At 46.2% G+C, this 13,067-nt stretch overlaps 1 protein-coding gene across 1 annotated transcript in view; it reads left to right on the plus strand.

The window, feature by feature from the left end:
• Positions 1-13,067, plus strand: part of ISM1 (isthmin 1, angiogenesis inhibitor) — a 73,216-nt gene that overhangs the window by 46,545 nt on the left and 13,604 nt on the right. The window contains exon 3 of the mRNA XM_012640448.1: positions 8,289-8,553. Within this exon, the coding sequence (XP_012495902.1) occupies positions 8,289-8,553 (265 nt within the window). The remainder of the gene's footprint in view (positions 1-8,288; positions 8,554-13,067) is intronic.

A 13,067-nucleotide genomic window follows, 5' to 3' on the forward strand; every position in this document is an offset into this window, starting at 1 on the left:
ATATCTCATATGTATTTGTATATTTGCTTTTAGGCATTTTTTTTAGCTTTATATTCCAAACTCCAAAATCTGATTTTCTGGTTGAAATTCAAATTTCTTATTTTTGTAAATGGCTTCGTTAAAAATCCAAGTGAGAGTGGTAAATACCATCAGTGAAGTGTTGATAGTTTTTTAGACTTATTAGAATGCTTAGAGATCAACCAGTCCAATCCATTCATTTTATTTTATTTTATTTTATTTTTGAGACAGAGTCTCACTCTGTTGCCCAGGCTGGAGTGCTATGGCGTTAGCCTAGCTCACAGCAACCTCAAACTCCTGGGCTCAAGTGATCCTCCTGCTTCAGCCTCCCGAGTAGCTGGGACTATAGGCATGCGCCACCATGCCCAGCTTATTTTTTCTGTATATTTTTAGTTGTCCAGCTAATTTCTTTCTATTTTTAGTAGAAACTGGGTGTCAGCCTAGCTCACAGCAACCTCAAACTCCTGGGCTCAAGCAATCCTCCTGCCTCAGCCTCCCGAGTAGCCAGGACTACAGGCATGTGCCACCATGCCCAGCTTATTTTTTCTGTATATTTTTAGCTGTCCAGCTAATTTCTTTCTATTTTTAGTAGAAACTGGGTCTCGCTCTTGCTCAGGCTGGTCTTGAACTCCTGAGCTCAAAGGATTCGCCCACCTCGGCCTCCCAGAGTGCTAGGATTACAGGCGTGAGCCACTGCGCCTGGCCAAGCACTTGATCTTTAATTGCATTCTCTCTCTCTCTCTCTCTCCTCTGCATCATACAGTTTTAGATCAGGTTTCCTTGACCAGAGTTGTTTTGCTCATAACACCAGTGTCATGGTGGCTGAGAACACAATTTACTTAGAAGACATCAGCCGTCCCCTGCTACCTATAAAATGCTGCATTAGGTCATGAGATATTAAGAAATGTAAGGCCCGTTCCCTCCAGGAAGTGACATGGGTGGGAAGATCCCAGCTACCACATGTAAGACAGTGCCAGAGGGATCGCAAAGACAAGAGGAAAAAAAGCACTGTGTCCCAAGGGGGGCAGATCTCAACAGATGGGGAGAAGTAGGGAAGGACTCTGTGGATGGCACAGAAGTGAAAAATGTTGTGGAGGCCACTTTTTGGCAACCCATGCACAGAAATCACTGCATGACCCCATTAATATTTCTGATCAATCTTGTATTTTTCTAGTTGATTAATTAGAAAAACAGGCCTTTTGTTCCAATGCCCCTCTCCAGGAACTGGACACATGGCTCTCTGATAAAGAGCAATGGGTCCACTTGGGAGAGGTATAGATTGGCCAGAACAAAAAGACATGGGCATCTTTATACTATTGCTTAACATTGCTCTGCATCAGGGCTTCATCTACATGTTTAGAGATTCTACAGTTCCAGGACCAGACAGCCCTCATCCCAAGGGTGCTTAGGCCATGCCCAGAACACTCTTAAGCTTGCTGTGGCTAGCGTTTCTTCCCAGGGGTGGGAAATGTCACTTGTGCAGCATGATGCTGAGGATGAAGCTATTAGGGTAATAGATTTAAGAATCACTCATGTGAAGTTGCAGGAAAATGCCTGGCTGCCCAGGCAGTCTTCCCTTGTCGAAGTTACTGGGTGCCTCATGCTCCACCTCAGAACCCAGTTTCGGGCACAACTTCTCAGGATCCCCTTTCTCTCTCCCAGATGAATGCATCAGTCTGGAAATGCCCATCCCCTACCCAGAACCTGCTTGGGTCTTCTAAAAATATTACTTAAATGTTAGGGGACAACAATGGCATAAAGGCAGGTGGGAGCCACAGAGCTGGGAACCCCAGATTACTTTCCCCCTAAAAAAAGGGCGGTGGGGCAACCACCAAGCACTGAGCCCTCTACGGCCCACGTGACAGATTGTCATGGGCTCAGTGGAGCAGCCAAGATTACAACTCAGTTTACATCATAACATGCTGTGTTGCTGGCCAAGGGATAAGCACAGAACGCTTTGGAGCATTTCCGCCCAGCTTTCTGAGGAGAGAGGGAGCTGTCGGAGTTGCAGCGTGTGGCAAGAACTGGAGTGAGATGTGGAATAAATGCAGGATGGGTTATGAGAGAGCCGCACTGGGCTGTGGATGTTTGTGGCATGAAGGTCTCTCTGGCAAAACCTCTTGGACCTTTATAAAATGCAACTTCCCCATGCACGGCCACAAAAGTATGGTTTCAGAGATAGGCTGAGTGGAAATGGTTGGCCCTCATCTCCTCCAAGCCCCCAAGCCACCTGCTCATGTTGGCATGTAACGGATGGGAAATCACAACTAATGCTTTGTTCTCACTTGGTCTCAACCCTACCCCAGCACAGGAACACAAAGTTTCCCTCCAGGCGGTGCTTCTGGAAAAGATCCTTTGGAGGGCAGGGTGGGAAGAGGAACAGTGTTAACTTCTATGAGGTCCCTGTGTTTTTCTTGGGTTGCCCTTTGGACAGCAAAGATCACCATAACTTCCAAGAATGAAAGGTTCCCCACAGCTCCAAATATCTGGGTGACTGGCAGAATGATTCGAAACTGATGCAGCTCCAACCTAGATACCTTTAAAGTCAAAACTCCAAAAAGGCTAGGCTAATACTACCTCTTTGCCCACTGCCCGGGCAGGTTATTCCATCTCTGCTTTATACAATCCCTATGTCTGGTAACTTTCCAAGGGCAGTACAGAGGGGTGGGGGTGGCCAATGGTTTATTGATCTGATGACTTGTTGGTCCTAAAGAAAAGAAAATTGAGCTGCATTTCTGGCCTTGTTTCTAGAAGACCACAAAAGGTTTGTTAGCGTTGATAACTCAGAAAGATGTTCAAAGAAAGAAGGAAGCAGCTGCTACCCCAGGGAGCCCCTGCCATGTGTCTGCATGTGTGTGTGCATGCACTCACACATGCACACACACACACACACACACATACACATACACACAGCACTAGCTGCTGCAGCACCACGCACCGCTGCACTTGAGTAAACCAATTCCCTGGTGGTCCTTTAAAACACGAGGTGCTTTTTAAAAGGGGGTGATGGTTTCCGTGTTGGCAGCCCTCACCCCTTCCTTAGACCACTGCTCTTTTGTTGAAATCCACTGGTTTGACACAGGGCCGATTCAGCAAGCAGACAGCCCCGCTGCTCACTGTGGGCCCCGTCAAAGCATTCCCTCTCCCTGGGTAGCAGAGTAGAGACAGGTGAGGGGCCCATCAGTGGGTCGGCTTCTGCCGCCAGGGCCTCTGGCCTCATCTGCCCCTTCCCCTGGCAACCTGCCCTTGCCCCCACCTAGTTATCCCGAGCTGGAGCTGGGGTGCTGAACAGGAATTTAATACCCCTCTCCCTGAACCCCTCGCCCCTGCAGGCGCTGGCAGGATTTCCCACGCTCCAGGGCTGCAGCCGCTGTCTCTCCTACAGAAACAGCCCGCACCTTTCCAAAGTGACATTGCTGAGCCCGTGCAAGGGGCCACGTCCCTCTGGGGCCTCTTGACTTTTGGGTGGGAAATGCTTATAAAAGCCCCGGCATCTGCTTCTGTAGAGCATTTTTCACCCCCAGAAGTCAGGCGGTCTCTGTCCCAAGAGAATCAGAATCTCTATTTTAAGCCCGGCTTCAGGCTGTGGAAGTGAGTGGGAAAAAAAACCCAACAAGCGCAACATAGAAAGAAATGGCCTCAAAGTCCCGAACTGAATCTCCATGTGAAATTTAAAACAATACAAGAAGTTGAGTTTTATTAGGGGAAAAAAAAATCATTCAGGAAAGAAAGTAAATCCCCCAGGATGGGTTAGACTTAAACTTTAGTATCCTTGGCTGGGTTTTTGGTCTGCAGCTGATGGTCAGATAGCAGAGAAAAAAAAAAAAATCTCTAAAATGAACTCATTATTAGGCTTCCTGCATCAGTTCATTACTACGGTAGCTATTCACAACCAAATATTTCTCTTTTCTGGATCAATCTGAGATTAGTATTCATTTCAACCAATATACTTATTTCTTTTCTTCCATTGAGAGGGACTTACAAACAGCCTTGTAAAGGCCTTTTCTTCCTTGCACAGACTTATTTATATGGCCACAGGCCTCTTGAGTGTCACAAGATACAATCAGGTGAGTTGGCCAGGGCTACAAATGTTGTATGTGCTTCTACTTTTCATTTCTCTTCCTCCTTTTTCTCTAAAATACTTTTGGCATGGCAGTTCTGGCTGAGTAAGAACCAAGAAATGTCTGTGCCCAAGACATAGACCTATGTCCCTCCAGGGACAAGCCTGCACGGCTCAGATTATCATGCGGTGCTGCTGTCCCAAGTCAGACTAACTTGTGTTTGGGATCAGGTAGCACCGTTTAGTCAGCCAGGCTTCACCTCTTAGCCTCGTGTGGGTCACTAGGCCTCTCTGGGCCTCAGTTTCCTTATAAAGTCAGAAGGGTACTACTAGCCCTGAGCGCCTATGTTGCATAATACTACATATAAGTATGGTTATCTGCAAGGATTAAATGAGAGCATCAATGTGAAGCGCTCAGCACACGGTAACCTTCCCAGAACTGGTAGATGCTGGCTGGTGATGATATTGGGGATGAAGATGACAGAGGAAATGTGTGCAAAAATAACTGAGAATCAGAAGCTCTAGTTTTGAGATTGACTCTCCACCTATCCTGCTGTCTACCTCGGGAACTTGAATTCTCCCAGCCAGTTTCTGTGCCTGAAAATGGGGTCTAAGTTGTGTAGAACAGACAATAATGTTTGGGCAAGCATGCCGCGAGTGGCAAAGCATTAACCACAGTTAGCTGGGGTTGCCACAACTGTTTTTAGAGTGTCAGTGCATCTAAGAGGAGGGGATCACATATCTTCCTAGTGCAGTTTGTGTTCTTTCTGTGGCAGTTGTCAAGCAAGGGGGCGTAGCATGGTCTGGATCCAAAACCTTTGCAGGAGGCGTGTCCCTGATGCTCTACGCTCCTGAGGAAATCATCTTCCTCTCTGGGAAACGCCTACCCACACCGACCTGGTCCCCACAGCGCTCAAGGCTCAGAGGACCAACAAGCAAGAAGACCCTTCTGGGTTTGAAGGATATGAACTCTGCATTCAGTGGCTTTGCTTTATCATCAGTTAGACTGAGAACGGTGTTAGTTTCCCTATGGAAAATGCATTTCAGAGCAAGAGTAAAGAGTTTGTTTCTAATAAAAGTATTAACTATCAAGAGAAGGAAAGCTGATCAAGGTGCATTGGGTCTTACTCTCATTTCCCTGATTTTGGACAGAATTCTCCAAATTGGCACCTATTTTGGACTCTCTTTCTTGGAGCTGGGGCTGTTCTGTCAGAAGTTGGACTTGAGGCTTTTGAAAGAGTTCCTTTTCTGTTAGCATTGTGATTCGTGGTGTGGAAAAGTCCAGAAGAAACAAATATACGGAGACATTTCAATGATGTGTATTAAGGATGAGAAAGGGTGGTAAGGTCTTGGAACTCTGCTGTGCTCACTCCCACGCCTATGGTTTATCGCGTTGATGATTGTCCAAGACATCTTTCTCAAAGGATTCTTTGACACTGAAAAACATGTAAACAGAATGAGAGCAACAGGAAATACAAAACTAATCCCCACCATTTGAAAAGTCATTGACCGTGCTCATTAAGGCTTTTTAATTGGATGCCTATGAAACTTCAGGTTGAAGACTAGATTTCTTCTTTTGATATCAGTATGAGGTTTCCACTCTGTTAACTGTAGGGAAGGGTGGATCCTGAAATTTGTTTGTTTTTTTGTTTTGTTTTGTTTTTTAAATTCAGTTGGAGCAGTGGCTAGCAATTAAAGGGAAAAAAGAAACCTCGAAGTGTGGAGATTTAGTCATTGATATAGTTTTTGGAGTAAATTTGTATTTTGCTACTCATTGCCTGGCCAGGCAACACATCTATTTTGTTTGGAGCTGAGCAGCAATTTGGGGGGCAGAAAATCGTATTGACGGTAATAGCTTGAAACATGAAATTGTTTTTATTCCCAGCTTGGAGAAATTGCAGGGCACGTTTTGTTTAAGCAATCCCTTTGACTCCAGTCTGAATACAAACGGAATACCAAAACTGTGGGGTACATTTCCCCTTATCTCCTACCCAGAGACTGATTTCATTACCATAATTGCAGGCTTGCCTGGCTCTTGGCAGCCTCTCCCCTCCAAGACCCTTAATAGCCTTGCAGATGATGGTTACAGCTCGGTTGTTCTGTCTGCAGGCAGAGGAGAGGGCTGCAGAGGAGGAAGGGTATGTCTCCAAAGTCTCAGCACTGCCCTGCCACTGCCCAGCTTGGATCTGCCCCACTGCAGCGGTCCATCCTTCTACCACTTATCTTTCCAGGGCTCTGTGTGGATCCCTCTTACCATTACTCCCCAGCAACCATCCTTTCCAGCAAACAGCAATGACACCAAATGTATGATGCATTCATTTTCTTCCCTTTTTTCCTTTTTTGGGGATTACTAAAAAAGCTCCATAATTACTTATAAATATGCAAGGGATGCCTATAAGATTGGGGTAATGGTGGCATAAAGCTAGTGGTGCCCTTCTAGGCATCCCACAGCAGAGGAGAAAGATGCACTTGGCCTGCCTGAGCAGACTCTGGAATTGAAGGTCACCCTCTTGACCACGTGTCTGGACTACACAAAACCACAGCCCGGGCCCACCATAGGCAGGGCAACTTCCTTCGAATATCAAAGTGAACAGGATTCAAACCTTCCTATTGCTCACACAAAAGGAAGGGGCTATCTGTCTCTGGGATGGGCACACCCCAGTGCAATTTGGCAGAGCATCTCAGCAGCTCTCTCAGATGTCAGGTTAGGGCAAAACTGGAAATGCATCTGCCCAGTACATCTTGCACTGATTACTTGGAGCGCATGTTTCTGATTCATTTGCGCATAACTCATCCAGGGGGTGTTGCAAGAGCTATGTGATGGCCAAGGGAGCCCAATGAGTCTTTTATTATATTTTTTAAACAAGTTTCTCTACATTGATTGTCTCTCACAGCCAAGAAGCTGCATTCTTCTAGCCCCGTGACAGACTTCAAAACTAGGCTCCGTAAATCCGAGAGCAAGTTCTAACCTTGGTTCCAGGACTATGTGCTCTGCCCCGGAGGGTTGGTTGAGGAGTGTGCAGGCTGGGGCTGGACTATGGGCTAAGTGACAATCAGAGCTGAGAAAGCCTGGTCTTGAGGACCTTGTGCTCATATCTCGGCGCACCTTGTGGCAAGCAGACCCCACCGGCACCTGTGGCCTCTTTGCTCCCTCAGTCTCATGAGGGGACAGTCCCTCTATCACTTCCTTTTCAATAGACAGTGTCACAAAGTTGGTAAAAGCATGGGTTCTGGAACCAGATTCCCCTCATCTAGCTCCATGACCTTTGGCAAGTTGTTAACGTCTCTGTGTGCCAGTTTTCCCTGTCTGTAAAAAGCTATCTGTTGCTGTCTAGCAACCAGCCCAAAACTTAATAGCCTGAAGCAATGACCACTGGATGGCTGTGGGTCTGGAATTTGAACGGGGCTCAGCCAGCAGAGCTTGCCTCACCTCCATGTGGCGGCAGCAGGGGTGGCCCACCTGGGGCTGGAGGATTCAGGAGAGCCCCACTCACGTGGCGGGGGCCTTGGGGCTGGACACTGGCGGAGGTGCCTTGGCGCTCCTCCATGTGGCCTCTCCCTTTACGTGGTCTCTACTCATGCAGTGGTCTGGGCTGTGCTAGCTTACCTAACGGTGGGAACATTCCAAGACAATGAAAACGGAAGCTACAAGACCTTTTAAGACCTGTCACCATTCTGCTCCTACCCATTCCACTGGACAGAGTGAGTCACATGTCAGCCCAGATTTCCAGGAAGGAGACATAGACTCCACCTCTCGGTGGGAGATGCGGCACACACGCAGGGATGGGAGGTTGTTGAGGGTTAAATAAATTAATATCGGCAGAGCTTTTAGAATAGCGCCTGGGAAAGATTTTGTATTCAGTAAGTGTTATGTTTCATTCTGATTATTCTAGTGTCACTTCAAGAACACATACAGTACATGTTTACCCCTTGAATGAAAGGCTTCTCACCCATTTGGTCATCGATAACTCAGAGACCCTACTGATGAACTTCTTCTCCCAGCCCGAGGCCATGTTCCATCTAGTGATGGAACTCACTTGCACCATCCCTGGCTGTTTTCCATTCTGTGTCACCACGCGATCCCAGCGTTCCTTCATGAGGGAGGTGCCCATCGTTTCCTTCTGCTCTCTCAGACTTTCTTCCAAGGGTCACATAGGTCGATGGCTGTTGTTGACTCCACATTCACCCTGGCCTGTTCTGAATTCTTCAGGTCACCATAGAGGTGGTCGACGGTCCTGACTCGGAAGCAGATAAAGATCAGCATCCGGAGAATAAACCCAGCTGGGCAGTGCCGGCCCCTGACTGGCGGGCCTGGTGGCAGAGGTCCTTGTCCTTGGCGAGGGCAAACAGCGGGGACCAGGACTACAAGTACGACAGTACCTCAGACGACAGCAACTTCCTCAACCCCCCCAGGGGGTGGGACCGTCCGGCCACAGGCCACCGGACTTTCGAAACCAAAGAGCAGCCAGAATATGGTGAGTTTACCACCCAGTAATATGAAATTGGCGGGGAGAATAAATGAGGGTGATGAGGCCTAAGGGACATTGAGCCAAGCCAAACCCAGTTTACAGTATGTGGCTTTTGGTCTCCTACGAGGCATACCTCATAAAGGCTCTGTTCCACAGAAGCCCCAAGGAGGCACCAGAAGCCACATTTTTCTGGAAAGACTATAATTTTAAAATCAGATCAATTATCTGGGAGAGAATTTTTTTAGGGCCTTTGGGGTTCTTTCTGCCTTCCCCCCAGTTTGGAAATCCTCAAATTAACTTTCTTGTATTTTTTACTGTAAAAGTTCACATTGAAAATTAATTTAGTAAAGGAGATGTGCACAGCTGCTTCCGCTGACCAGGCAACTATGTCATGTTTGATACTGGCAGTGGAGTGGCCCTCGGGGGTCCACACAAACATGTGTGTCACAGTTCATCAAAATAAGTGCCCCCCACAATAAATTTCAAAACTCCAAGTTGGGACTTATAGTCTCCTGTGTTTTTAGAGTAGGGTGGGTGAGGTGAAAACTTCCAAATTCAGTGATTTAAAATAATAAAAGTTCATTTCTCACAAGTTGGGATAGGAGACAGGTTGGGGGGTACTCAGCTCCACTCAGCCATTCGGGGATCCAGCCTCTTCCCCTCTCGGAGCTCCACCAACTGTTAGGGCCCGAGAGTTATCCCCTGGAGGCTGTGCATCCAGCTGGTAGCCAAGGAAAGAGGGAGCCCGAAGAAGCCACCACACCCTTAACCTCCTCAGCCTGGGAGTGACACACATCAGATCTACTCAAATTCTACTGGTAAGACCTGGTCACGTGGTCCCACCTAGCCACAAGGGAGTCTGAGAAATGCATTCTGCGTGTCCAAGAAAAAAAAAGGAAACAAATTTGGCAAGCATCTGGCCAGCTTTAGTGGAGATTCGGGCAGTGAGTTATAAGAGTATTTGATGTCTTACAAATGCACCCATCATCACGATGTTCCTGTGGCTTCGTCATCAGTGGACTTAGAAGTGAATAGTACACGAAGAGGATGACTTATCTTGTACCATTTCTGCTCTAATCTTTATTCCCTTTCTTCAACAGAAAGACTGGTTGTATACTAGAGAATGATTTCTGATCATTAATAGATGATTCTAGGCAACTTCCGAAACAGCTAGACAATTTTTTTTCTAACCACATATTCAGTTGTTCAGCCAACATTTATCAAGAGCATGTCTGTGTCTAGCACTATGCTAGGTGCTGGGAATCCAAAAATGAGCAAGATATAGAGGATCTCACCCATCTGTGGACAAAGGGAGAAAATTAACTAATAGAGCAAAATAGTGCCATGGTAGAGACATACATCAAATGCTAAGACAGCAGAAAGGGAATACCGTACCCCTTCCAGCCAAGAGGCTAGAGAAACCATCACTTTTCCCAGAAGAAGTTCAATTTATCTATTTTCCAAGAGGAATTACTGGGTATAGTAGCCAACTTACACATAGTACTTACCATGCACTTCCCTCTTCATGACATTTCACATATATTAATATTATCTCATTGAATCAGCTCTCTGAGGCAGATACCCCATTTTACAGATGGGAAAACTAAAGCCTTGAGAAGTTAAGCAACTTGACTTAAAAAGGTCTATTTGGCTTACAATTCTGATGTCCGGAAAAGTTCAAGATTAGGCATGTGCATCTAGTGAGGGCCTCAGGCTGCTTCCACTCATGGTGGAAGGTGAAGGGGAGCTGGTGTGTGCAAAGATCACATGTTGAGAGAGGAAGCAAGGCAGCAGGGAGGTGCCAGGCTCTTTTTAAAGACCAGCTTTTGCAGGAACTAATAGCGTGAGAACTCACTCATTTCCATTTCCATGAGAACAGCACTGAGCCACTGATGAGGGATCTGCCTCCATGACCCAACACCTTCCATTAGGCCCCACCTCCAACATTGGGGATCAAATTTCAACATGAGGTTTGGGGAGACAAACACCCAAACTATAGCAGATAGTAGAATATATCTAGAAATGAATGCTTGGGTTGGAAGATAGGAATGGAAGGAAAAGACCAGTGCTGTTGAACGAGAGAAACACGGAGGATCCCTGGATGCCAGCCTGAGATTGCACAGCCCACACAGAACACTGTTTCTAAGAGTGGGGCTCAGACACTTGACTTCAGAATTCCTCAGTTGCATGCTAAAAAATGCCATTCCTAGGCCCCAACTCCTTCCCCATTTACCAATAGTCCTCAAAGTGTGGCCTCCAAACCATCAGCACCAGCAGCACTTGGGAATGTGATGGAAATGCAGACATCTCGGCCTCACTCCAGATCTACTGATCAGACACTCTACGGTAGGAGAAATCTGTTTGAACCAGCCCTCCTGGGGACCCTGATGCATTGAGCCCCATTGTTTGAGATCAGTGGTTCTCAACCTTGGTGCTCATTATAGTCACCTGGGGAATTTTTTAAAATCCTGTTGCCTACACCTCTCTCCAGATCAATCAAATTGGGATCTCTGGGGGTGGGTCCTGGACATCAGTATCTTTTAAAGCTGCAAGGGTGACTCCACTGGGCAGCCCAGATTGAAGGCACCACTCTCCATCTTCTCAATGAGAAGGTCTAGAAGTGAGACCTGCAATCTGTTGTTTGCTTTTTTGTTTCTTTCTTTGATCAATCAGTGTCACCAGGTGATTCTCATGCTCACTGAAGTTTGAAGACCACCACTAGAAATAACTTTTTCATCTAAAGCTTTCACAGAGTACACTTTGCTGAATTCACGAACCCTAAGAACATCCCCTCTATTTCAATCTTGAGGATGGAATTTCCTTCTACTGGGGCAACCACTGTGGCTTCCCCAACCACCCTCCCCCCAGCTTCCTAGACCTAGAGGACCTGTGGATCTCCCTGTGTCAGGATCTTCCAGCATGCCCAGGCCGTGGGGAAGCTCCCATCTTCTACAATTTTGAAGTACCTCTTAATATGTTCCCCATCATTAGTCTAGATGCCAGGATTCCTACTTTATAAAGAAAATCTTATGCCTTACAGCACCTCTAAAGTGGTGCCTCTCAGACTTTAACATGCGTGTGAATAACCTGGGGTCTTGTCAAAATGCACCTGGTGATGCAGTAGGTGGAGGGAAATGGGCCCAGGTGAAGCTGACTCTGCCAGCCCTGCAGCTACTTTGAGTAGCAAGACTCTAAGCCCATTGTAGGTGATCGGTAGCATTTGCAGAACGAATGAATGATCATTGCTTCTCAGAACAGCTCACAAGGGACATGGGATTTCCCGAATTCCATGCAGCATCAGATAAGCTGAGAATTCCCTCTTTTATTTCAATCAACAAGAAACCATTTAGCATTTTCTAGATAGTTATCCCTATGTTGGGTGTGATTGCAGAGGACACAGGGAGAGAACATACCGCCCAGGAAGGTGAGGGTCATGCAACAGCATCGCAGTGCTTTGTATCTCTGTATCTAGGCACTTGCTGCCTTGTCTAAGACAGGCTAAAAATGCTATGGGAGCTGGCCTTTGTGGAGGAGATAGATCTCAGAGTTTTGAAGGCAGGATTTTTATTAAGAATTTAAATGTTTGAAGGCAAAAAGTATTTCAAAAAATCCTAGGTGAAATAAATAAGATTCAATGTCATCTGTTGAATGAATTATAAAATATGCAACTGAAGACAGACCTGATTTGTAATGTTAGAAAAACGTAACGTGATGATGCCATGACTCAGCTCAACTGTAGCAAGTGTGTGTTTGAGATTCTGCATTTTAAATACCCTCTGTGTAGATACTTCAGGTATCCAGGGCAAAGAGAGAGTCCAGGTAAATACTTCTCTGCCTAACGGTAGTATACCATTCCCCAAATTATTTAGAATAGTCTACATAATGAAATTAGGTGGGCACTGCTTATCATTACCTGGGTTAGGGCTCAGTTCTTTGAAATTCTCTAACTTGTCATGATTCAATTCTAATAGAAAATTTCAAAGTGATTTTTTTTCAGGAGCTTTTCTTTGTATTGTTGAGTTTTGACCACATAGTGGGTATCTTAAGGAAGGGAGGCCAACTTCGGTCAGAATCAAAGCTACTAGAGTACCAGGCTTTAGAACAGGATATGGTGAGAACAGACAGACTTCACATCTAATCCCAGTTCTGCCGTTGCCTGTGAGCTGTGTGACCTCAGGCAAGTACTTTAACCTCTCTGAGCCTTGATTTCCTTGTCCATAAAAGGAGGATGTTTCCATCTACCTTGCAGGGTTATTGTTGGAGTTTAGTCAGTGTGGATGGACAGAGCAGCTGGCTAAAGCAGGCCCTCAAAAACTGGTAGCCACTATCATCTAAGATTAGTGCTCAGGTTTGCTGGTGGCCAAGTCAAAACCCAAGTCACTTCAGTTTCCCCAACACTATAACTGGCCCACAGAACCCTAGTGCCCTGAAGCTATAAAGGTATACTTTAACATTTCAAATGGCATCTTTGAAACCCAGCTCTCAGCCCACTGCACCATAGATTGTTTCTTCCTTCCTTG

Source organism: Propithecus coquereli, unplaced genomic scaffold (assembly GCF_000956105.1).
Source record: "Propithecus coquereli isolate 6110/MARCELLA unplaced genomic scaffold, Pcoq_1.0 Scaffold153, whole genome shotgun sequence".
In the NCBI taxonomy this organism is placed as follows: domain Eukaryota; kingdom Metazoa; phylum Chordata; class Mammalia; order Primates; family Indriidae; genus Propithecus; species Propithecus coquereli.